At 37.6% G+C, this 24,829-nt stretch overlaps 1 protein-coding gene across 7 annotated transcripts in view; it reads right to left on the bottom strand.

The window, feature by feature from the left end:
* Window positions 1-24,829, bottom strand: part of SLC38A6 (solute carrier family 38 member 6) — a 73,085-nt gene that overhangs the window by 42,882 nt on the left and 5,374 nt on the right. For all 7 annotated transcript variants that reach the window (XR_003433674.1, XM_027111424.1, XM_027111429.1 and 4 more), the window contains exons 4-5: window positions 3,615-3,667; window positions 193-232 (exon numbers count right to left, since the gene is read on the bottom strand). Coding sequence is in view for 6 of the 7 variants with exons in the window: in XM_027111424.1 (XP_026967225.1) it covers window positions 193-232; window positions 3,615-3,667 (93 nt within the window). In the remaining variant the exon portion in view is untranslated. The remainder of the gene's footprint in view (window positions 1-192; window positions 233-3,614; window positions 3,668-24,829) is intronic.

Genomic DNA, 24,829 nt, shown 5'->3' with positions numbered 1-24,829 from the left:
ACTATTGTCCTACAAGTGCTAAAAAGGATTGAAAAAAAAAAAAGAGTAATGAGGACAACACACAGGGCTTCTGAGACACCTATGTCTACAGAGGTTCAGGTTCCCAGCTAGACCTGTAGTAAGGCAAGAAGCCAAAGGAGGAAATCATTTCCATCACATTTATGCATAAGCAGTGCACTTTCAATTGCTTACCTCCAATATTCTGAATTATTATGGTGCCTGCTACCACCATCTAAAAAACAACAAATGTATTCAGAAGATGAAAGGGGAAATAATACAAAAGGATCAGTATTTTATTAAAATCTAATAACTATGACTTAAAAACAGATGCAGAAATTGAGTGAAGAGAAACTGAAAAGAATACACTTTGCCAGCCATTTGTAATATATAAAACTAACAATCATCACATAACCTTTCTTTAATAGTTCCATGGTTACTATAAAGAACACTTTTGTAAGTTTTCTTGGCAGTCATTTTTAAATAGTTAAAAGTGTTAAAAAGCTAGTAATCAATGGTTATCAAAGTACCAAAAAACTGAAATTGAATCTATCTGCTCTCATTCTCCCTTTTTTACTGGTTTTATCACTTTGCTTTGTTAGGTAGACTGAGATAGTCTCAGGTGTGTTGTGTCAATGCCGTACTGCACAGAAGGGAATAATATAGTCTGCGGAGTGTATCAGCTTGGCATACACCAAGCCTTGAACATCCCTGTCGCAGGGATTAATAAAGTCTAGAGCAGAAAACTCTATAGAGCCCACATATTCTCACATCTGAAAATTGAAGCAAAATGTTTTAAACTCAATAATATGAAGTAGACTGAGTGCAAGACAACAGGAGGTGGTAAAGAGTGTAATATATTGGAGAAGTCCTCCCGTTTCAAAATGGGGCAGCTGCTGCACAGCTCCGGCCAGTTGCTGACATGTGAGAATGTGAATCCAGTGTAGCTCAATCTTCTGCTTTTTCAAGAAAAGTCAGAAATTGAATTCTTTTAAAATGTCATAACTCTTTGTTGGCAATCAGCTAAAAATAAAAAAGATTTGAGCCAAACAAAATATGCCTGAGGACTATGTTCAGCCTGGAGGCTTGCTAACTTGTGATCTTTGATGACATTCCTGGGAAACTCAGGATAACACTTTATCCATTCTTGGTCATCAGATGTACTCAGGAGAAATGATTAAACATTCTGCTTCCACTTGGGCCTTTCAGTCACTTATATCTTGGTGGATCTGTACCTCCAATGTATGTTTCGAGCTGACTAGCTATCTAAGATCATTACTACATGGACTGGGAAGAGATGACCCTTCCTCTCCTAGAAATTCCATCAGTGACACAGCATTTGCCTATCCTGGGAATAAACTAAGTTACTGAGACCTAAAAGCCTTGGGGTCTGGAAAGCAGGGATAATGATAGAAACACTTGGCAAGGTGTCTTTGAATGTGGTAACTCCACTCTAACATTTTCCAGAAAAATCTCTACATATCAACCCATTTAAAAATTAGTTCCAAAGTGTCACTCACAGTTATTTGTGAAAAGACTTTTTTGAAATTTTTGTATACTATTTTTCATATGCAATTGATACCTATTGTCAATCACACATGAAATTTGGATTTTTCTAAGAATATACTGCAAAAAGCAATAATATCAGCTTAGTGATGACTATCTTCCCATTTTTTGTCTGAATTTAAGCATTTTTGATCTAGAAAGTCAGTATATCTTTCTATCAATCTATCGATCTATCGATATTTCCAGTGCCTAGCACAGTGCATGGCACATGGTATTTGCTCAATAAATATTTGTTTGACAAGTACATAAATCCATTTATAAACAATTAAAAATTTTCCTTAAAAAGTTCAAAGCATTTCAAAAATATTTAATTTTCAGAACAATGTTACCCTATCATGTGTCATATCCATATTCATATAATATCTGGAAAGAAGGAAATAGGAAAGTTTCAACCCAACTGTGGAAGTTGAGAGAAAATATTAAACAAACAAACAACTCCTCATTTAGAGTATTCTCTGTCTGTGTATCTGCCTACTAAGAACTGTGTGCATACATTAAAATGATAATGCAACTATTGTAGAGTTTTAGGAAAAGGGGACTCTCTATAATCCATGTTCTTCTTGTAGAGTCTGCTGCTATCCAAGGAATGCAGGAAACACCAATGTGAAATAACAGTGATGATGCTTAGGCATGTTTACAGATTATATTAAATTAATTGGAGAGTTTTCTTATATAAATAACATCTTCTTCTTCCTTGATTAAACTGGATACAGTTAATTGATCATGATTATACCAAACACCCTGATCTTCGAGAAAGAGAAATTGTTTAGATGATTAACAAAAACCTTTACCCTCAAAAGTAACATAGTCTCCATTTAGTTCAAGTTTCAGGCTATTAAAATAAGCTCCAGGGTTTCCCTGGTGGCGCAGTGGTTGAGAGTTCGCCTGCCGATGCAGGGGACACAGGTCCGTGCCCCGGTCCGGGAAGATCCCACGTGCCAGGCCCGTGAGCCATGGCCGCTGAGCCTGTGCGTCCGGAGCCTGTGCTCCACAACGGGAGAGGCCACAGCAGTGAGAGGCCCGCGTACCGCAAAAAAAAAAAAAAAGATAAGCTCCAAACCATGAGGTTACATAGTATGATTTAAATATTCTCTTTGTGCTTTAAAACCAAAGTTAATTTGAATGTAAATACACATTCCTCCCCACCATTACATAGCTATACCTTTTTCCTCCCAAACTCACTTCTAAGAAGTTAGTTCGGCAATCTACAAATACAGCATCGTTTTATATTAAAAACAAAACAAACAAAAAATACAAACAGATTTACAAAGAAAAAGTCCTGTTTGGAGCCAACATGTAAATGGGTTTTAGAAGTATGATAGCTCTTCAGAAAAAAAAAATTATTAAAGCACTAACAATAATATTTAACTACTGATTACCTGTGGAAGAAGACAGTATTTCCTCTACCTATTAAATTAGTTTAGTATGCCTATCACAGATGAATGCCCAATAAATACTGTTGTTATTTCTCTTATTCTAAGGAGGAAAAGTAGTAGATTTTGAGTCTGGAGTCCTATGTAATACTGGCCTAAGTAATTGTAGACAAATAGGCCCCTTCCCTTCTCTGGGCCTTAATTTCCTAACCTATAAATGAGGGGACATCTAGATCATCTTTTAGCACTGTTCAGCTCTTAAATGATATGATCTTCTAATTATCAGTTTTTTTAAACATGCTATAAGTTTAATTCTATGCTTCTGTCTTGTCCTGTCTTCACGAGAATTTACTCAGATAATATAATCAAAATTAATAAGAAAAACTTAAAGCAGGCCATCGTTACTGATTTAAAATTATACAAGTCATTGTTTTCCTTCATTAGGGTAAAGAACACTAAAAAAATTTAAGTGTTGAATTAAATTTATCAATGCATTTTTAGGAAGGGCACAGAGATTTCTTCTCTCTCTTCCTGCTCCCATCATTCTCTTTCTTCACTTTAGTTTCCTTTTATTCCCTTAATTTCTTTCTCTTATATATACTTGTCTTTTCTAACTGGAAATGGAAGGAAAAATTCCCTTCAGGATTTTGAACACAGCAAGGAGAAAAAAATAATTACCTTTCCAGGTAATCCAAATGCAAAGAGTCCAAGATCTTCATAAGATGTCACAGCTGTTAAGAGAAATTATAACTGTTATTTTTACACAAAACTATTTGTGTGCCAAGTCTTACACAGAAGAAAGCTATTCCACTACTACCTGATAGCTATTGGATTGTCACACTAAATTTAAAGCAGAAGTAATGACTTTGGGGGAAACCCGAAAACTTATGATCCATGAAGACAGCGTCCTCTTAGAATAAGTAGAGCTTAGCAATTATCAAGGTTGTCTAACAACTACCAGGCTGCATAAATTCAAATAGAATAATTACTCAAGAACAACCCACTTCTCACTAAACAGTACTTGCAGACTACACTGTCCAAATGTAAGTTTTCATTGGCAACAGTTTCTGAAAACTGCTGTGTAAATAAGACTTGATAAAGTACAAAAGTTGTATCATACTTTCAGAGACATTCACTTTTCCAGGCTACCTAGGATATGATAATGTATTCATGATAGAAACAATACCCTCATCCTGCAATAAGGGTATATATTTTCTTTTTCATCATAAAGAGTATGAAATTACATTTTCATTCCACATGTTCAAGAAGTGTGATCACAGAAAAGATGAAAATTAAATGGCTCATAAAAGAACCAAATGTGTCCTTAGATGATAAAGCTTCATGTTATAACTAGTGATGTCACAGGTAAAAATAAGAGAAGTAAAAACATTTATATAATCCTAAATTTGCAAAGTCCTTAAACTTACAGTGCTTACACTGAAAAAAAAAAAAAAGCAGGTTAGCAGACACTAAGGCTTGCTAACAGCAACACACATTTCCTATTGAGTCAAAGATATGTCTCATCATTTCTTAAAGAAAGTTTGTAATATATACTCTCAAGATATACATAGGTTTCTTTACCACTACATTAACAAAAAACTCCCTTATACTTTCATAAACAAAGTCTACCATGTATGAAAAAATAAGCATTTTGAAAACAACACATGGTCTGTACATGTTATAACTATTACAAAGTCAGAAAGAAACAGTGAAATGCTAAAAAAATAAGTTTTACTTAAAACAAAATTTTTTAACATTTTAAACATTTTTAAACTTTAATTTATTATCAGAGTAGATAGAAGAATTTCAAAACTTTTTGGATGACACAGATATTTTTTATTTTACTTTTTTATTTACTATTTTATTTTTTTGGCCGCATCGTGTGGCACGCGGGATCTTAGCTCTGCGACCAGGGATCGAACCTGTGCCCCTTGCAGTGGGCGCGTGGAGTCTTAACCACTGGACCACCAGGGAAGTCCCAACACGGCTATTTTTTAAAATGTATTTACATACTGCTCAACAGTGGGCAAGGACAATTTAATTTTGAATTTGGAACATATAATTTGATTATAAGTAGGAACCTTTATGCTTTAACAATGAAAGACTTCAATAATAATCTTAGAGAGGTAGACTGTAGATATATTTTAGAACATAAAATTAAAAAGCAGAGTTAAAAAACTAAGAACTGGATTTTTTTTCCTCCTATGTGAAATGCTGAAATTCTTTTTTTCAAATACACATGTTCTAAAGTGAATGTCAACACAAAAATTAATAATTATTTCAACCAATAAATCTTTCCTAGTTTGTTTTCATATTCCTAAATATAGTTAAGAGATAATGTTATATAGGGGCACAATTTCTTATATTTAACTTCCAAAGCCTTGGTATATATATTAAACCAGAAAATTCTCTAAATGTTAGCTTCTATCTAATTTGACATTAAGAAGGTAATTTTGTTACATATTATGTGTTTGTGAACCAAGTCTCCAGAAGGTCTCTGATCTGTCACTATGAGGCACGAGATTAAAGGAACAACATTGTTCATTTTCAGCATCCCTCTTTCATATTACAGTTGAAAGTGTTAGTTCTTTTAAAAAAACTTTCCTTCCAAGGACTTAAAGCAAGGAGGCTTTTCAGTGTTACATATGGAAATACACCACATAACTTGCTTTTAAAATGATCTATTTTGGGGACTTCCCTGGTGGTCCAGCGGGTAAGACTACACGCTCCCAATGCAGGGGGCCTGGTTTCGATCCCTGGTCAGGGAACTAGATCCCACATGCATGCCGCAACTAAGATCCCACATGCTGCAACTAAAAGATCCCACATGCCGCAACGAAGATCCCCTGTGCTGCAACTAAAACCCAGCACAGCCAAAATAAAATAAATAAATTTTAAAAAACTTTAAAAAAAATTAAATGATCTAGTTTGCATTAGATTCTTAGGGAGCAAGTTATCAAGATAATACTCTTTAAAAAGTTTGACTAGGATTTGTTTTATTTTTAAATAGCAGAAAACAAGTATAGGTCGTATACTAGTAAACATAAAAAGCAAATAACTTTCCGATAAGCAAAAATAATATTGAAATATTCCAAAAAGAATTGGTATTTCAATTATCTAAATTTAAATAAATTAAACATTTATTCTTAATTTTTAAATTAGAATATAACATTTATTACTCCAGAAAATATAATCAAACTAACAGCTTAATGAAGATAGTTGTAATTGCAACTTCTGACAATAGTGGCATACATTTTAGCAATCTCACATTTGTTCTCTATTATTTTCTGGTGTTATAAAAATATCTTTAAGTACAGCAAAGTCCCAAATTCAGAGTGAACAAAGTTTAGACTTTTAAATGGAGACTTACACTATGTTCAAATCCTAACTCTACCTTTAAGTCAGCAGGTCTGGCTAGTCATTCAGTTCTGTCACTGTCATCTTACTTCTTTTATGTTGCAAAAATTAGAAGTACTTTTCCAGGTCTGAGACATCATTAGTACGAACAATGGCTTCTGGCTTAACTTTGAGGCTTTGCTTAGATAAAATATGTACACAGTCAGTCAAATGCTTTATCTCCACATATTTACTATTTAATGGTTTTCTGGATCATCTCGACATACGAACCAAAACAACACTAGTGAAATACTTTGAAAATTCTGTTCTACCATTTGGACAATTAAGATGCTGGTAACAGTGTAAATTGGAACTGACTTTGGAATGTAATTTGACCAACGAACCTTGAAAATATTTATAATATTTGACCCCTGGGAGCTTGCATCTTAGGAAATAAGACTAACATCAGAGAAATCATTATATGCAAAGATACTCATTGTGTATTATTTAGATTGAAAAAAAAGACTACCTAAATGCTCAATAATGGAAAAGTGGTTAAGTAAATTATGGTAGGTATATCTAGTAGAATAATATGTAGCCATTAAAAACTATGTTTATAATAACATGAAAAATGTCAATATTAAGTGAAAAACATAGGATTTGATTGAATATGATCTATAAAGCAAAACACTTTCCTATGATCAATGTTTTAATATCTTATTTATAATGTAAAAGATGTTTTGAGAGATATCAAAATGAGACGTGAGGATGACCAGTCACATTAATAGCAAATTCTTACAGAAGAGGAATAACATTAATTATGAAAATTATGGATTTAATTCGGCCTTTTACAGGAATTCATACAAGCAGTACTTGGCACAATCCTTAAATAAATAACTGAAAGCAGTCATTAGCAATCTATTTTAGGAAATTATTTTTTGATATTGAAGAAATCAATGCTATGGTTTTGAGGGGATGGAAAGGCTGTAAATCTTAATCAAGTAAATTGGGGAAAAATTTCTTCTTTAATGTACCATCAAGGCACACTTTAGTGCTATTTTGGCTAGACCAAGAGTTTGGCCTCCACAGGAATCGTTTGGAAAGCTGCTTCCCATGAAGTAGTGGAATATTTCCAGCTAGTTACTCCAGTGTTCCGTCTGCTTTGCATTTTTTCCTCAATGAAATAGGACAATTAATAAACTCTGGTTACAGTACAAAGCCCAAGTTTCAGCAGCAGCAATATTATCTTTGGAACTGGATTGAGGGACATGAGTTACTCAAATACAGTTCAACTCTCAGAAAGCAGGCCATTTGGAATGCACCCTTATTTTGAAATTCTTTTCTTTCTCATGTTTTCCTTCATTTTCCTCTTGTCTTTTTTCTCCGTAAGAGTGTCATGCAAGCCATTCATTTATGGAACGTCTACTATGCAATTGTAACACCACTTCTGGTCTTTCTTAATATGTATGTAAATATCAGTTTACCAACTAAATGTGGAATGATTTTAGAGCACCTGATGTAGCAAAAGAAAACAGAATGCTAGAGTAGAAGGAACATTCTCCTTTCAATTTCACAGAGGTGAGATACTGCAGGCAGAAAAAAAGTTCTAGGATCCCAACATATTGCTTGGCTCTGCAGTGAACAAGATTTAGTCATTCATATCCTATAAATGCTATTCACTGGTTTTCAACTTTAGACTCAACTTATACATAAAAAATGAATGACTTACATATGATTACAAAACAAAGTAAATATTGTCAACCTTGACAATATGAGGGTACAGCAGAAGGACTATGGGAAATAGAAAGAGAACAGGGGAAAGCAAGGATAGGAGCACTAATACATACAACATAGCAGAGTCAAGACACACCATCTAAAGTCCATGAAACAAAAATAAAACTTTAAATATATTGTTTATACTGAGCCTGCGCTCTAGAGCCCATGAGCCACAACTACTGAGGCCCGTGTGCCTAGAGCCCGTGCTCCGCAACAAGAGAAGCCACAGCAATGAGAAGTCCACACACCGCAACGAAGTGTAGCCCCCACTCGCCGCAACTAGAGAAAGCCCGCACGCAGCAACGAAGACCCAACACAGCCAAAAATAAATAAATAGATAGATAAATTTTAATAAATAAATGTATTGTTTACAGTTACAAATAATCAGTGAAAGAATTACTGTATACAAACTAATGAAAATTAGAAGGGGAAGGATTAGTACACCTGAGCTAAATCTTCACCTTTCATAATGAGGTGTCAACAGATAAAATTTAAATCAATAAATAACGGTAGAAGAATATTATTTAGACTTAGGAAAGTAACTCCCCAAAAGAATTCAAAACTCTAAATGTTGCTAACCCTGTGAAATGGAAATGGAACTAGATGTGGGGAAGAATGAGCGGGGAAGTGCTTCAAGTCCTCCTGCGCCAGTGCACACACACATACGCATGTACATACACGTGTGTGTGACTGTTATTACCTTGATAAAATTAAAAGAGATTAATTTAAAAATATGTTTAACCCTGCAGAGACTCACACCCATCCTTCCCTGCAGCCCAATAACAAAAAGTTCAGTTCTGCTACAGGAAACATTCTGCCATCAAGGCAAACGATACGAAGGGATAATCACTACAAGAGCAGGGTACGCATACAATCTAGCCTAGGGTTTCTCATCCTGCCACTACTGACATTTTTGGCCTGGATAACTGTTTGCATTGGGGGCTGTCCCCCCATGCACTGTAGGATGTTTAGCAGCATCCCTGGCCTCTACTCACTAGATGCTAGTAGCACCTCACCCTGCCCTACAATTCTCAGCCATGACAACTAGAAATGTCTTTAGACACTGCCAAATGCCCCTGGGGGAGAAGAATCAAGGCAAGATGAGAACTACTTACTAGCAGAAAGGATGAGACCAGAACACCATTCAATGAAGATGGAGTCACATAAACAGCCCACTTAATTGTGAGAATATTGAACTATGCTCACTAATCACAAGAAAAAGATACAAAATTACAAATAGTTTGGACAGCTATCACTCCAAACAATAAACAAATTGAGATGGGAAATAGGAATAGGAAATAGGAATCTACTGTCTTTCAATCAGTTTCAATCTCGTTCGCTCTCACAGTGACAGCATCTCACAGTGCTGAAGGGGATTCCTTGTGACCTTAGCAATCCATATCCTTCACACAGAGCCCAGACCAAAGCTGGGGAAAAATAAAAGGCTCTCAACTTTATTGAGAAATGGTGTATTGGTGTCCAACATGTCATGTAAATGTTGTACACTCTATTTTATAGACCATACAAGAAATTTTCAAAGGTACTTTTGACTATATGTAATTTTTGCCTTGTGTGTTAATTTTGGAACTTTTAAAATAGTCCCTCTGTAGCTCTAAGTCATTCATCACCCACATATCCAGCTTTTATTAAGTATCCTCTGTATGTCAAGCACAGTTCGGTAGATGCTGAGAAAACAATGGTTAATGCTTTCAATATACACTAAATTTTCCAGGAATACAATTACCATGTAAATGGATGTTTGGTTTTGTTTGGAAATTTGCCAAAAACTGTTTGCCATTTAGGAAAATCACATCACTAACAGCATTTATTTTGTTTTTGTTTCTCCTTTACTTTGCTACATGGCATTACATTATGTATAAATACTGTATTAGTTTCCTATGGCTGCTGTAACAAAGTATGACAAATTTGGTGACTTAAAACAACAGAAGTTCAGGGACCTCCCTGGTGGCACAGTGGTTAAGAATCTGCCTGCTAATGCAGGGGACACGGGTTTGAGCCCTGGTCCAGGAAGATCCCACATGCCGTGGAGCAACTAAGCCCATGCGCCACAAATACTGAGCCTGTGCTCTAAAGCCCGCGAGCCACAACTACTGAGCCCTCGTGCTACAACTACTGAAGCCCACATGCCTAGAGCCCATGCTCCGCAACAAGAGAAGCCACCGCAATGAGAAGCCCACGCACTGCAATGAAGAGTAGCCCCACTTGCTGCAACTAGAGAAATCCCTTGCGCAGCAACGAAGACCCGATGCAGCCAAAAATAAATAAATAAGTAAATTTATTTTAAAAAAACAAAAAACAGAAGTTTAGTTTCTCACAGTTCTGGAGGTCAGAAGGCCAAAATCAGTCTCACTGGGTCAGTATCAAGGTATTAGCAAGGCCACAATCCCTCTAGAGGCGCTAGAGAAAATCTGTTCCTTGCCTCTTCCAACTTCCGGTGACAGCTGGTATGACTTGATTTGTGGCCAAATCACTCCTATCTCTGCCTTTGTGGTCATATTACCTTCTCCTCTTCTGTCTGTGCTCTCCCTCTGTGATACACGTGACTGCACTGAGTCCACCAGAATAATCTCCCTTGCGAAGTCCTTTTTTGCCATAAAGGATAACGTTCACAGGGATTACAATTTGGATATGTTTTAGGGGGCCGTTATTTAGCCCACCACAGGTGGGTTATAATACCTATAGGAATTTCATTTTAGATAGTAAAATGAGCATTTAGATTTTTTTTTTTTTAATAAGAGGAGGGTGCTGTGATGGATAGTATTTCAAATCACTGCTCTGAAGGGTTTCAGTAAAAAAAAAACAAACATTGGGGAGAACAAGGGGCCATTTTACTCCTTATTTATTTCCTCATCATTGCTAACAATTAAAATCCTCATAAAAGAATTGTCACCTTACTTTAGGAAGAGGAAGATAGGGGACTATGTTCTCTCTCTCAGTGAGTTCTAGGAAGGACCAGAATTCTCTTTGGAAGCAACAATTGGTGAATCCCAGTATCCACCCTGACCCTTTTTGAACCACTTCAGTGGCTTCTCACTGCCTCAGCAAAAACTCCAAGTTCCTTAGGATCTGACACTTGTCTGTCTCCTCAGTTTCACTTTCTTCTTTGTACTTTATGCATAAATAATAGTAAACTATTTTTGGTACCTGAGTAAAATGTTCAGTATGTACCTTTGTATATGCTGGAATATATTCTCTCTTGCCTTGTCTGCTACTCAAATTGCTTTTTAGCTCATTCCTCCAGGAATATTTACTGAACCTCACACTCCCCACCTCCACCCAGACAAGGCAAAACATTCCCTCCTCTGAGCTATCACTATACCTTGCACATATTTAAATTACCACACTGGACTTCCCTGGTGGCGCAGTGGTTGGGAGTCCGCCTGCCAATGCAGGGGACACGGGTTTGAGCCCTGGTCCGGGAGGATCCCACATGCCACAGAGCAACTGAGCCTGTGCCTGCTGATCCTGCGCTCTAGAGCCCATAAGCCACACTACTGAAGCCTGTGTGCCACACTACTGAAGCCTGCACGCCTGGGGCCCGTGCTCCACAGCAGGAGAGGCCACGGCAGTGAGAGGCCTGCACACTGTAGCGAAGAGTGGCCCCCACTTGCCGCAACTGGAGAGAGCCCACGCACAGCAGGTTAGACCCAACGTAGCCAAAAATTTTAAAAAAAAGAAAAAAAGAGACTTAAATTACCACACTACATTATGAATTATTTACTTATGTGTTTGTCTCCCCTTCTACATTATGAGCTTTTTTAAGGGAAGGAAATGAGTATTATTTACCTCTGTAATCCTAATAGATAATGAGTATAGAATGAATGAATGAACCTCTATCCTGGGCTTCAGTTCTAAGACCTGTCCATCTAGTTTTACTTCAAAGTCCACATATCCAAAACTGAACTTATTTTTATTTTGAACTAACATCTGCTGTGCTCTTATGTCCATTAATGACACTATCATTAATCCAGTGGCCTACACCAGAAATCTGGGAGATATCCTCAGACACCTCCTTCTCCACATTCAGTCTAACTTCCTTACGTTCCTTAACCTGTTTTTTTCTTTTATTCTCCTGTTAATACCTTGTTTCAATCTCCCACTATTGGATTCTTAGACTTTTTTAATAGCCAGGCTTGACTACTAACCTACCCAGGTACTGTTAGTGCAAATTAGAGCTAGACAGACAAATGAGAAAGGCACTCCCTTCAAGAAGAAGAGAAAGAAAAGAGTTTCCATCCTGAACACAAGCATGAACACATCCTGAAGGCAAGCATGGCCTGGAGAGCTGACTGTGCCTTTGTGAAAAGAACTACTCTAAGCTGGAGGTGGCTCTTAGATCTGCTACTTGGTTGTTGTCCTGGGAATTCCCTCTACTTCTCCCCTGTGCTAGATTCCCTATTTTTTTGGTACTCTTTAACTTTGGTAAATGGCATCCTGAATTGCTCATTAAGTAAGAGTGCACAGGAGATAATTTTTTGAGTCCTTACATGTATGAAAATGTCATTATTCTTCCTGCACACTTAAATGATAGCTTGGCTGGGTATAGAATTCTATACTGAAATCATTTCCCCCCAAAATTCTGAAGGTATTGCTTTATAGTCTTATTTGAAGTACTTCCTGGGAAGTCTTTTGCCATTATAGTTTTTGATTCTTTGTATAAGAATTTTGGTTTGTTTCTCCTCTCTGAAGATTTTAGTATAGCTTCTTTATAACTGTATTTCTGATTTTTCACAATTATGTACTTTTTTAAAAATTAATTTTTATTGGAGTATAGTTGCTTTACGATGTTGTGCTGGTTTCTACTGTACAGCAAAATGAATCAGCTATACATATACATATATCCCCTCTTTTTTGGATTTCCTTTCCATTTAAGTCACCACAGTACATTAAGTAGAGTTCCCTGTGCTATACAGCGTGTTCTCATTAGTTGTCTACTTTATACATAGTATCAATAGTGTATCTGTGTCAATTCCAATCTTCCAATTCCTCCCACCCGCCCCCTTGGTATCCATACATTTGTTATCTACGTTTGTGCCTCTATTTCTTCTTTGCAAATACGATCATCTATACCATTTTACAAGGATGCACTTGATACGACTTCTTTTACAATCATTATATTGCTTACCAGGAAAAATTCTTTCAATCTGGAAACTAATTTCTTTCAGTTACAAAAACTTTGCTTGTATTTTTTTGTTGATAATTTTCTACCATCTAATTTTTTCTGTTCTCTTTTTGTGGAATTCCTATTATTTGCACGTTGAACCTCCTGGACTGATCCTCTCATTTTCTTATATTTTCTCTCCCATTTTCAAGCTCCTTGTCTTCTCCCCCCACAGGAAATGTCCTTAACTCTTTCAGCCCAGCTACTAAATTAATTTTAAATTTCCTTTTTTACATCTAGGACTCTTGTATTCTCTGACTATTCCCTTGTAATAATTTCTTGTTCTTGGTTCAACAATGAAATATCTTCTTTTAGTTCTCTGAAGCTATTAAATATAGTATTTTTTTAATGTTTTCATCTGGTCTCTGCATTATCTCTGTTTCCTCTTTTCCTCTGAGTTTGTTTCTTTCCTTTTTTTTTTTTTTTTAAAGACTTCATTTTTAGAGCAGTTTTAGGTTCACAGCAAAATTGAGCAGAAAGTACAGACAGTTCCCACATTCCCTCTAAGCCCACACCCGCATAGCCTCGCCCCCATCAACATCCCCCACCAGAGTGGTACATCTGTCACATCAATGAATCTACGCTGACGCATCGTTATCACCATAAGTCCATGTTTAGAGTTCACCCTTGGTGTTGTACACTCTATGGGTTTTGACCAGTATAGTATCATACAGAATAGTTTCACTGCCCTAAAAATCGTCTGTGCTCCACCTCTTCATTCCTCCTTCCTCCCTAAACCCTGGCAACTACTAATTTCTCACTGTCTCCATAGTTTTGTCTTTCCAAGAATGTCACATCGTTGGAATCATACAGAATGTAGCGTTTTTAGATTGGCTTCTTTCTCTTAGCAATATGCATTTATAAGGTTCCTCCATGTCTTTTCATGGCTTGATAGCTCATTTCTCTTTAGTGCTGAATTATATTCTATTATCTGGATGGACCACAGTTTATCCATTCATCTACTGAAGGGCACCTTAGTTGCTTCTAAGTTCTGGCAATTACGAATAAAGCTGCTATAAATATCCATGTGCAGGTTTTTGTGTCGACATAAATTTTCAATTCATTTAGGTAAACACCAAGTAGTACAGATGTTGGATCGAGGGGTAGACTCTATACCTTTTCACCATGGTCTTCACAATTGTTTTGTTAACATGTTACTTTCAAAATTACAGAACAGATACTTGCTCACATTTGGAACTTGCGTTTGTAGTAAGAGAAAAAGAGTCCAAAATAACTCTAAGATCTTTGGCCTGAGCAACTAGAAGGAAGATATATTATTTAATTAGATGAGAAAAGACTGGAAGATGTAGATTGGCAGTGCAAAAATGGAGAGTTTGGTAAATTTGAGATTAATATATTAGATATCCAAGTGGAAGTATCATGGAGGAAGTTGGATATGAGACTGAAATTCAGGGGAAGAGATGCAGGCTAGGGGTATAAATTTTAGGGCCGTAAGGAGCCCAGAAGTATAAAAGAAAAGAGATCAGAGGAATACTGCTGGGGTATTCCAATGTTTAGAAGATGGGGCGATGAAAAGGATTCAGCAGAAGAAAAGAGAAGGAGTATTCTGTGAAACAGGAAGAAAAGCAGGAGAGTCTGAATAGTGTTTTACAGAGGAAGGTGTGATCAACTGTGTCAAATGCTGCTGACTAGTCAACCAAGATGAAGACAGAACTGACCACTGGATTTAGCAATGTGTTAGTTGCTGGTACAATAATTTCTGTGGAATAATGGGGAAAGCCTGAATGAAGAGTGTTCAAGAGAGAATAGGAGGAAGGGGAAATTTCTGGTATAGACAAGTATTTTGAGGAGTTTCACCATGAAGGCATAGGGCATACTGAATGAATGTGGAGTCATTTTTAAAATGGAAAAAATTATAGAATATTTGTAAACTGATAAGAAGAAAACAGAAAGGAAAAAAGGTGATGAAAAAGAAGAGAGGGAAGAAAGTGGCTGGAGTAACGTAGGTGACAGCAGATGGGGTCATAGCATAAGTGGAGGGATTGGCCTCAGATAGGAACACAGAGTTCATCCAAAGTAACAGAATATATAGCACAGATGAAGATGGGTAGATAGAAGTGGTAGCAAGAGCTTATAAAGTTCTTTTATGATTGCTTCTAATTTCTCAGTGAAATAGAAAGTGAGATTATCAGCTAAGAATGAAATCAAGGAGAATGTGTTGAAGGTTTGAGAGAAAGAAGAAAAAGTCATCTCCTAGATAGCAGACTAAGCAAGTGAATGAACTAAAGAAGTTAATATAGGTTAGGTGACAGCATCACAGATCCACTAGACATTGAATTATAGCGATTTTAATCTGCATGGTTGTGTCTTCTTCAGGAATATTCAACTGCACAGGTGCCTGTGTGAAGTAGGCAGAGTTACATTTAATCATGGTTGGAGTTTTGCCAGGGGAGTAGCATGATGAAAGGGAGGAGCAAGGGAGTGATTCTAATAATATACCAGGAAACTTCAACTGGATAAAGAGGGGAAATATGGACAAGAGAGTGAAGGAGAGTGCGAAGGTGGTAGATCAATGAACTCAAGTCCTGGTGGAGGTGAAGAACTGCCACAGTTGGAGTACTTGAGGGAATTAGTTAAAAAAAATTAAAAAGATGGTGGTTTTGGGAGGGTGAGATTCTTGAAAATGAGATTTTGGAGGGGATGCAATTTTGGTAATGACAAGATCAATGGTATGACCATGGAAATAAGTAGCGGAGGCAGGCCAGGAGTATGATCATTAGAAGAGAAGAGGTTAAGGAAATGAAAGATTTAGAAGAATTATCTACATGGATATTGAAATCATCCAGAATTATGACAGGGCTAAAATTGAAGAAACTGAAAGGAAAGCAGAAGCTAATATATGCATAAAATGACAAAGTGGCTGAGGAGTCTATAGATGTTAACCATAAAGGGGGAAGTAGGTAGCATAGAGTTATGAGATTCAAAGCTGGGAGTTTAGGGAGAGGTAGGTGGTTGACAAGTGGAAATGAGGTGTGACTAGGACACCTATCCCATCTTTAGACAAGTATGAGGGACATGGAAGAGAAAAGAGTGGCCACTTGAGAGGACTAAAGGGAAAGCAGTGTCCTCAGAGAAGTCTTAGGTTCTCTTAGAGTAAGAAAGTTAAGGAAATGTTCAGAAAAGAGTTGAGGACACAGGGTTTTACTGATGACTGACCATACATTCTAGAGGGCACACTGGAAGGGTTTCAGGAGTTGGGGAGAAGGGGGAGACAAAGTCAGAAAATAGATGACAAACAACAAGGTCCTACTGCATAGCATAGGGAGCTAGATTCAATACCCTGTGATAAACCATAATGGAAAAGAATACATAGATGTATAACTGAATCACTTAGCTGTACAGCAGAAGTTAACACAACATTGTAAATCAACTATACTTCAATAAAATTTAAAAGAAAAGAAAATGGATGACAGAACCATATGGAGTGAGTCTGGGAAATGAAGGATAACATAGGATTCTTGAAGTGACTGACATACATTGAGATAAGTGGTATAATGTCATTAATCCAAGTGATCTCAAGGCAAATAATGACGACAATGCAATGAGTGGTGGGGATCAAGGACTAGGCAGTAGGGACCTGACCAGATGCAGGCTGAGTTCTAAGACTCTGATTCCCTTCTGCTGACACTGATGTGGAGGCCAGAGGAGGAGAGCTCCTCATTTATTCTCAGAGCACAAAAATTTCCTCAAAGAATCACAACAAGCCAACTGTTTCTGAGACAGCAATATGTACAAGACTTTGCAATCCTTATGGGTTCTGGCCCAATGAGAACTCATAACAATAAAAGCTAGTATTTACCAAGGACCCTACATTTTATATACATTATTATATTTCATTCTCACAACAATCCCAAGAGAAAAGTATTATCACTACCATTTTAGAGTTGTCAAACTAAGGCTAGAGAGATTAAGGTACCTTACATGCTGCCTCAGCTCCCAAGAAAAGTCCAGATAGATCCCAAATCCTACATAAAATCGAAACCAGCAGAATTTTGTGTGAAGAAATCCTTTACTTTCATAAAGATAAAAAATTCTCTTGCACTCCAGGCAAATAAATGAAGAAGTTAATCTGTAAAGACTTATGATAGCCCTTTCTCCAACCAATGAATTCAATCTGAGCATAATACTCCTTTATGACAGTCTGATAAACTGGGGAGAAAATTTAGCTACACATTATTCTCTAGAATGAATATATATATATATATATATATTTTTTTTTTTAATATAAAAAATTTGTTAAAGTCTACCTCCACAGAGAATTTTACAATCACTGAAGGAAATTCAATCAACAGAAGGCAGGTGCATCAGTGTATATGAAGAACCATGAAGAAGTTAGCTCATGGGCCAAATAAGCTACAAAAATCAAAGAAAAAGAAAAAAGAAAGAGAAACAGAGCTTCTCACTTATATGTCCAAAGTTACAGAAAAGAACAACAGAGAGTATCAGAATTTCAAAGTTACATACAGATAAACTGAAGGAAAGCAAAAAAATTAGAATTATTTGGAAATCTTCATAAATTGAATATTACTTCCAAATAATTTAAATTAATAAAGCAAAACACTTTAGTTAATGAAGACATAATTGCCATGTAGTTAACTAATGTATTAATCTTTTAGTAGAATCCATGATAAAATAACATGTGAAGATGTTAAACGATCACAATTAAGTAAAAATAATTTTTTTACACAAAGAAGCAAAATTTCAAAACATGTCATTAAAATTCCAGTCAAGTTTCAGCAGGATTTACAAATATACTCATTTAATGATCTTATTCCTGAATTTGGGATGTTGTTATGAACAATTTGTTACTCTGAGATTAATATCATTGCATTGTTTCCTAGTATTTTTATCTGTCCACACTTTCACCCAAGCCCCTTTAAAGCAGAGAAATATATTTGTGGGTTGGATGGCCAAAAGCATTGGCACAAGTTACGGCTATGAACTATGGATGCTAAATCAGTTTTGCATAAGAATCCCCTGGAGGACGTTTAAAAATATATTCCTGAGTCCCACCTCAGATTCTTGGAATTAGAATCCCTGACGCTTAGAAACCTCTGTTTACAGAACAATCTGCAGGTGTGTCTGATGCATAGACAGATTAAACAGACTAGAGCTGTGGATTTAGAACTAGGCTCTGAAGACAAAATACTCAAGAAATACCTGTGAGCTTCCCTCACCTGTTTCAGCCAGAATAATCTTATTTTTATCTATTTTATGTATCTATTCTGCTTCTTAAAATCTGAAAACAAAGATCATATATGGCAAAGTGAACCCACCCACATAAGAATTAAACTCATGATTCTGGAGTCAAAACTGACCTAATCCAAAAATAGACAAGACTAGGGACTTCCCTGGTGGTCCAGTAGCTAGGACTCCGCACTCCCAGTGCAGGGGGCCTGGGTTCGATCCCTGCTCAGGGAACTAGATCTCACATGCCACAGCTAAAAATCCTGCATGCCACAACTAAAAGTTCCCACATGCTGCAACTAAAAGATCCCGCATGCCACAACAAAGATTGAAGATCCCGCGTGCCGCAACTAAGACCTGGCAAATAAATAAATAAATATTAAAAAAAAAAAAGATGAGATTAGACAGATAAAAAGACCAGGACTGCAGAGAGGGAAGATGGCGGAAGAGTAAGACGTGGAGATCATCTTCCTCCTCACAGATACATCTGAAATACATCTACACGTGGAACAACTCCTACAGAACACACACTGAACGCTGGCAGAAGACCTCAGACCTCCCAAAAGGCAAGAAACTCCCCACGTACCTGGGTAAGGCAAAAGAAAAAAGAAAAAACAGAGACAAAAGAATAGGGATGGGACCTGCACCAGTGGGAGGAAGCTGTGAAGAAGGAAAGGTTTCCACACACTAGAAGCCCCTTCGCGGGCGGAGACTGAGGGTGGCGGAGCGGGGAGCTTCCGAGCCGCAGAGGAGAGCACAGAAACAGGGGTGCGGAGGGCAAAGCAGACAGATTCCCGCACAGAGGATCGGGTGCCGACCGGCACTCACCAGCCCAAGAGGCTTGTCTGCTCACCCGCTGGGACGGGCATGGGCTGGGAGCTGAGGCTCGGGCTTCGGTGCTTAGATCCCAGGGAGAGGACTGGGGTTAGCAGCGTGAACACAGCCTGCAGGGGGTTAGTGCACCACAGCTAGCTGGGAGGGAGTCTGGGAAAAAGTCTGGAGCTGCCAAAGAGGCAATAGACTTTTTCTTCCCTCTTTTGTTTCCTGGTGCGCGAGGAGAGGGGATTAAGAGCACTGCTTAAAGGAGCTCCAGAGATGGGGGCGAGCCGCTAAGGCTGCTGCTGCCGCCACCAGGAAGCCTGTGTGCAAGCACAGGTCACTATCCACACATCCCCTCCCGGGAGACTGTGCAGCCCGCCACTGCTAGGATCCCGGGATCCAGGGACAACTTCCCCAGGAGAACGGACGGCATGCATAAGGCTTGTGCAACGTCACACCGGCCTCTGGCACTGCAGGCTCGCCTCGCACTCCGTGCCCCTCCCTCCCCCTGGCCTGAGTGAGCCAGAGCCCCAGAAGCAGCTGCTCCTTTAACCCTGTCCTGTCTGAGCAAAGAACAGACGCCCTCAGGCGACCTACAAGAAGAGGCGGGTCCAAATCCAAAGCTGAACTCAGAGAGCTGTGCCAACAAAGAAGAGAAAGGGAAATCTCTCCCAGCAGCCTCAGGAGCGGCGGATTAAATCTCCACAATCAACTTGATGTACCCTGCATCTGTGGAATACCTGCATAGACAACGAATCATCCCAAATTCAGGAGGTGGACTTTGAGAGCAAGATATATTATTTTTTCCCCTTTTCCTCTCTTTGTGAGTGTGTATGTGTATGCTTCTGTGTGAGATTTTGTCTGTATAGCTTTGCTTTCACCATTTGTCCTAGGGTTCTGTCCGTCCGTTTTTGTTTTGTTTTTTCTTTAACTTAAAAAAATTTTATTTCTTAATATTTTTTATTTTAATAACTTTATTTTATTTTATCTTTATTTTATTTTATTTTATCCTCTTTCTTTCTTTCTATTTTTTCTCCCTTTTATTCTGAGCTGTGTGGATGAAAGGCTCTTGGTGCTGCAGCCAGGAGTCAGTGCTGTGCCTCTCACGTGGGAGAGCCAACTTCAGGACACTGGTCCACAAGACACCTCCCAGCTCCATGTAATATCAAACGGCGAAAATCTCCCAGAGATCTCCATCTCAACACAAAGACCCAGCTCCACTCAACGACCAGCAAGCTACAGTACTGGACACCCTATGCCAAACAACTAGCAAGACAGGAACACAACCCCACCCATTAGCAGAGAGGCTACCTAAAATCATAATAAGGCCACAGACACCACAAAACACACGACCCGACATGGACCTGCCCACCAGAAAGACAAGATCCAGCCTCATCCACCAGAACACAGGCAATAGTCCCCTCCACCAGGAAGCCTACACAACCCACTGAACAAACTTTAGCCACTGGGGACAGACACCAAAAACAATGGGAACTACAAACCTGCAGCCTGCAAAAAGCAGACTGCAAACACAGTAAGATAAGCAAAATGAGAAGACAGAAAAACACACAGCAGATGAAGGAGCAAGATAAAAACCCACCAGACCTAACAAATGAAGAGGAAATAGGCAGTCTACCTGAAAAAGAATCCAGAATAATGATAGTAAAGATGATCCAAAATTTTGGAAATAGAATACAGAAAATGCAAAAAACATTTAACAACGACCTAGAAGAACTAAAGAGGAAACAAGCAACAATGAACAACACAATAAATGAAATTAAAAATACTCTAGAAGGGATCAATAGCAGAATAACTGAGGCAGAAGAATGGATAAGTGACCTGGAAGATAAAATAGTGGAAATAAGTACTGCAGAGCAGAATAAAGACAAAAGAATGAAAAGAACTGAGGACAGTCTCAGAGACCTCTGGGACAACATTAAATGCACCAACATTGGACTTATAGGGGTCCCAGAAGAAGAAGAGAAAAGGAAAGGGACTGAGAAAACATTTGAAGAGATTATAGTTGAAAACTTCCCTAATATGGGAAAAGAAATAGTTAATCAAGTCCAGGAAGCCAGAGAGTCCCATACAGGATAAATCCAAGGAGAATCACGAAAGACACATATTAATCAAACTATCAAAAATTAAATACAAAGAAAACATATTAAAAGCAGCAAGAGAAAAACAACAAATAACACACAAGGGAATCCCCATAAGGTTAACAGCTGATCTTTCAGCAGAAACTCTGCAAGCCAGAAGGGAGTGGAAGGACATATTTAAAGTGATGAAGGAGAAAAACCTACAACCAAGATTACTCTACCCAGCAAGGATCTCATTCAGATTTGATGGAGAAATGAAAACCTTTACAGACAAGCAAAAGCTGAGAGAGTTCAGCACCACCAAACCAGCTTTACAACAAATGCTAAAGGAACTTCTCTAGGCAAGAAACACAAGAGAAGGAAAAGACCTACAATAACAAACCCAAAACAATTAAGAAAATGGGAATAGGAACGTACATATCGATAATAACCTTAAATGTAAATGCATTAAATGCTCCCACCAAAAGACACAGACTGGCTGAATGGATACAAAAACAAGACCCATATATATGCTGTCTACAAGTGACCCACTTCAGACCTAGGGACACATACAGACTTTCTTTTGACTTCCATTTGCATGGAGTATCTTTTTCCATCCTGGAAAAAGATACTCCATGCAAATGGAGTATCCATCCAAAAGATACTCCATGCAAATGGAAATCAAAAGAAAGCTGGAGTAACAATTCTCGTCTCAGACAAAATAGACTTTAAAACAAAGACTATTACAAGAGACAAAGAAGGACAGTACATAATGATCAAGGGATCGATCCAAGAAGAAGATATAACAATTGTAAATATTTATGCACCCAACATAGGAGCACCTCAATACATAAGGCAAATACTAACAGCCATAAAAGGGGAAATCAACAGTAACACATTCATAGTAGGGGACTTTAACACCCCACTTTTGCCAATGGACAGATCATCCAAACTGAAAATAAATAAGGAAACACAAGCGTTAAATGATACATTAAACAAGATGGACTTAATTGATATTTATAGGACATCCCATGCAAAAAAAACAGAATACACATTTTTCTCAAGTGCTCATGGAACATTCTCCAGGATAGATCATATCTTGGGTCACAAATCAAGCCTTGGTAAATTTAAGAAAATTGAAATTGTATCAAGTATCTTTTCCGACCACAACGCTATGAGACTAGATATCAATTACAGGAAAAGATCTGTAAAAAATACAAACAATGGAGGCTAAACAATACACTACTTAATAACGAAGTGATCACTGAAGAAATCAAAGAGGAAATCAAAAAATACCTAGAAACAAATGACAATGGAGACACGACGACCCAAAACCTATGGGATGCAGCAAAAGCAGTTCTAAGAGGGAAGTTTATAGCAATACAATCCTACATTAAGAAACAGGAAACATCTCGAATAAACACCCTAACCTTGCACCTAAAGCAATTAGAGAAAAAAGAACAAAAAAACCCCAAAGTTAGCAGAAGGAAAGAAATCATAAAGATCAGATCAGAAATAAATGAAAAAGAAATGAAGGAAACGATAGTGAAGATCAATAAAACTAAAAGCTGGTTCTTTGAGAAGGTAAAAAAAAAAAGATAAACCATTAGCCAGACTCATCAAGAAAAAAAGGGAGAAGACTCAAATCAATAGAATTTGAAATGAAAAAGGAGAAGTAACAACTGACACTGCAGAAATACAAAAGATCATGAGAGATTACTACAAGCAACTCCATGCCAATAAAATGGACAACCTGGAAGAAATGGACAAATTCTTAGAAATGCACAATCTGCCAAGACTTATTCAGGAAGAAATAGAAAATATGAACAGACCAATCACAAGCACTGAAATAGAAACTGTGATTATAAATCTTCCAACAAACAAAAGCCCAGGACCAGATGGCTTCACAGGTGAATTCTATCAAACATTTAGAGAAGAGCTAACACCTATCCTTCTCAAACTCTTTCAAAATATAGCAGAGAGAGGAACACTCCCAAACTCATTCTATGAGGCCACCATCACCCTGATACCAAAACCAGACAAAGATGTCACCAAGAAAGGAAACTACAGGCCAATATCACTGATGAACATAGATGCAAAAATCCTCAACACAACACTAGGAAACAGAATCCAAAAGCACATTAAAAGAATCATACACCATGATCAAGTGGGGTTTATTCCAGGAATGCAAGGATTCTTCAATATATGCAAATCAATCAACGTGATGCACCATATTAACAAACTGAAGGAGAAAAACCACATGATCATCTCAATAGATGCAGAGAAAGCTTTCGACAAAATTCAACACCCATTTATGATAAAAACCCTGCAGAAAGTAGGTATAGAGAGATCTTTTCTCAACATAATAAAGGCCATATATGACAAACCCACAGCCAACATAGTCCTCAATGGTGAAAAACTGAAACCAATTCCACTAAGATCAGGAACAAGACAAGGTTGCCCACTCTCACCACTCTTATTCAACATAGTTTTGGAAGTTGTAGCCACAGCAATCAGAGAAGAAAAGGAAATAAAAGGAATCCAAATCGGAAAAGAAGAAGTAAAGCTGTCACTGTTTGCAGACGACATGATACTATACATAGAGAATCCTAAAGATGCTACCAGAAAACTACTAGAGCTCATCAATGATTTTGGTAAAGTAGCAGGATACAAAATTAATGCACAGAAATCTCTGGCATTCCTATACACTAATGATGAAAAATCTGAAAGTGAAATTAAGAAAACACTCCCATTTACCATTACAACAAAAAGAATAAAATATCTAGGAATAAACCTACCTAAGGAGACAAAAGACCGGTGCACAGAAAATTATAAGACAGTGATGAAAGAAATTAAAGATGATACAAATAGATGGAGAGATATACCATGTTCTTGGATTGGAAGAAGCAACATTGTGAAAATGACTCTACTACCCAAAGCAATCTACGGATTCAATGCAATCCCTATCAAACTACCACTGGCATTTTTCACAGAACTAGAACAAAAAATTTCACAATTTGTATGGAAACACAAAAGACCCCAAATAGCCAAAGCAATCCTGAGAAAGAAAAACGGAGCTGGAGGAATCAGGCTCCCTGACTTCAGACTACACTACAAAGCTACAGTAATCAAGACAGTATAGTACTGGCACAAAAACAGAAATATAGATCAATGGAATAGTATAGAAAGCCCAGAGATAAACCTGTGCACATATGGTCACCTTATCTTTGATAAAGGAGGCAGGAATATACAGTGGAGAAAGGACAGCCTCTTCAATAAGTGGTGCTGGGAAAACTGGACAGGTACATGTAAAAGTTTGAGATTAGAACACTCCGTAACACCATACACCAAAATAAGCTCAAAATGGATTAAAGACCTAAATGTAATGCCAGAAACTATCAAACTCTTAGAGGAAAACATAGGCAGAACACTCTATGACATAAATCACAGCAAGATCCTTTTTGACCCACCTCCTAGAGAAATGGAAATAAAAA

Source organism: Aethalodelphis obliquidens, unplaced genomic scaffold (assembly GCF_003676395.1).
Source record: "Aethalodelphis obliquidens isolate GAN/ISIS:26980383/991018 unplaced genomic scaffold, ASM367639v1 scaffold10, whole genome shotgun sequence".
Lineage (NCBI taxonomy): Eukaryota > Metazoa > Chordata > Mammalia > Artiodactyla > Delphinidae > Aethalodelphis > Aethalodelphis obliquidens.
The sequence above is the reverse complement of the archived record's forward strand: the minus strand, read 5'-3'. Positions and strand labels throughout refer to the sequence as shown.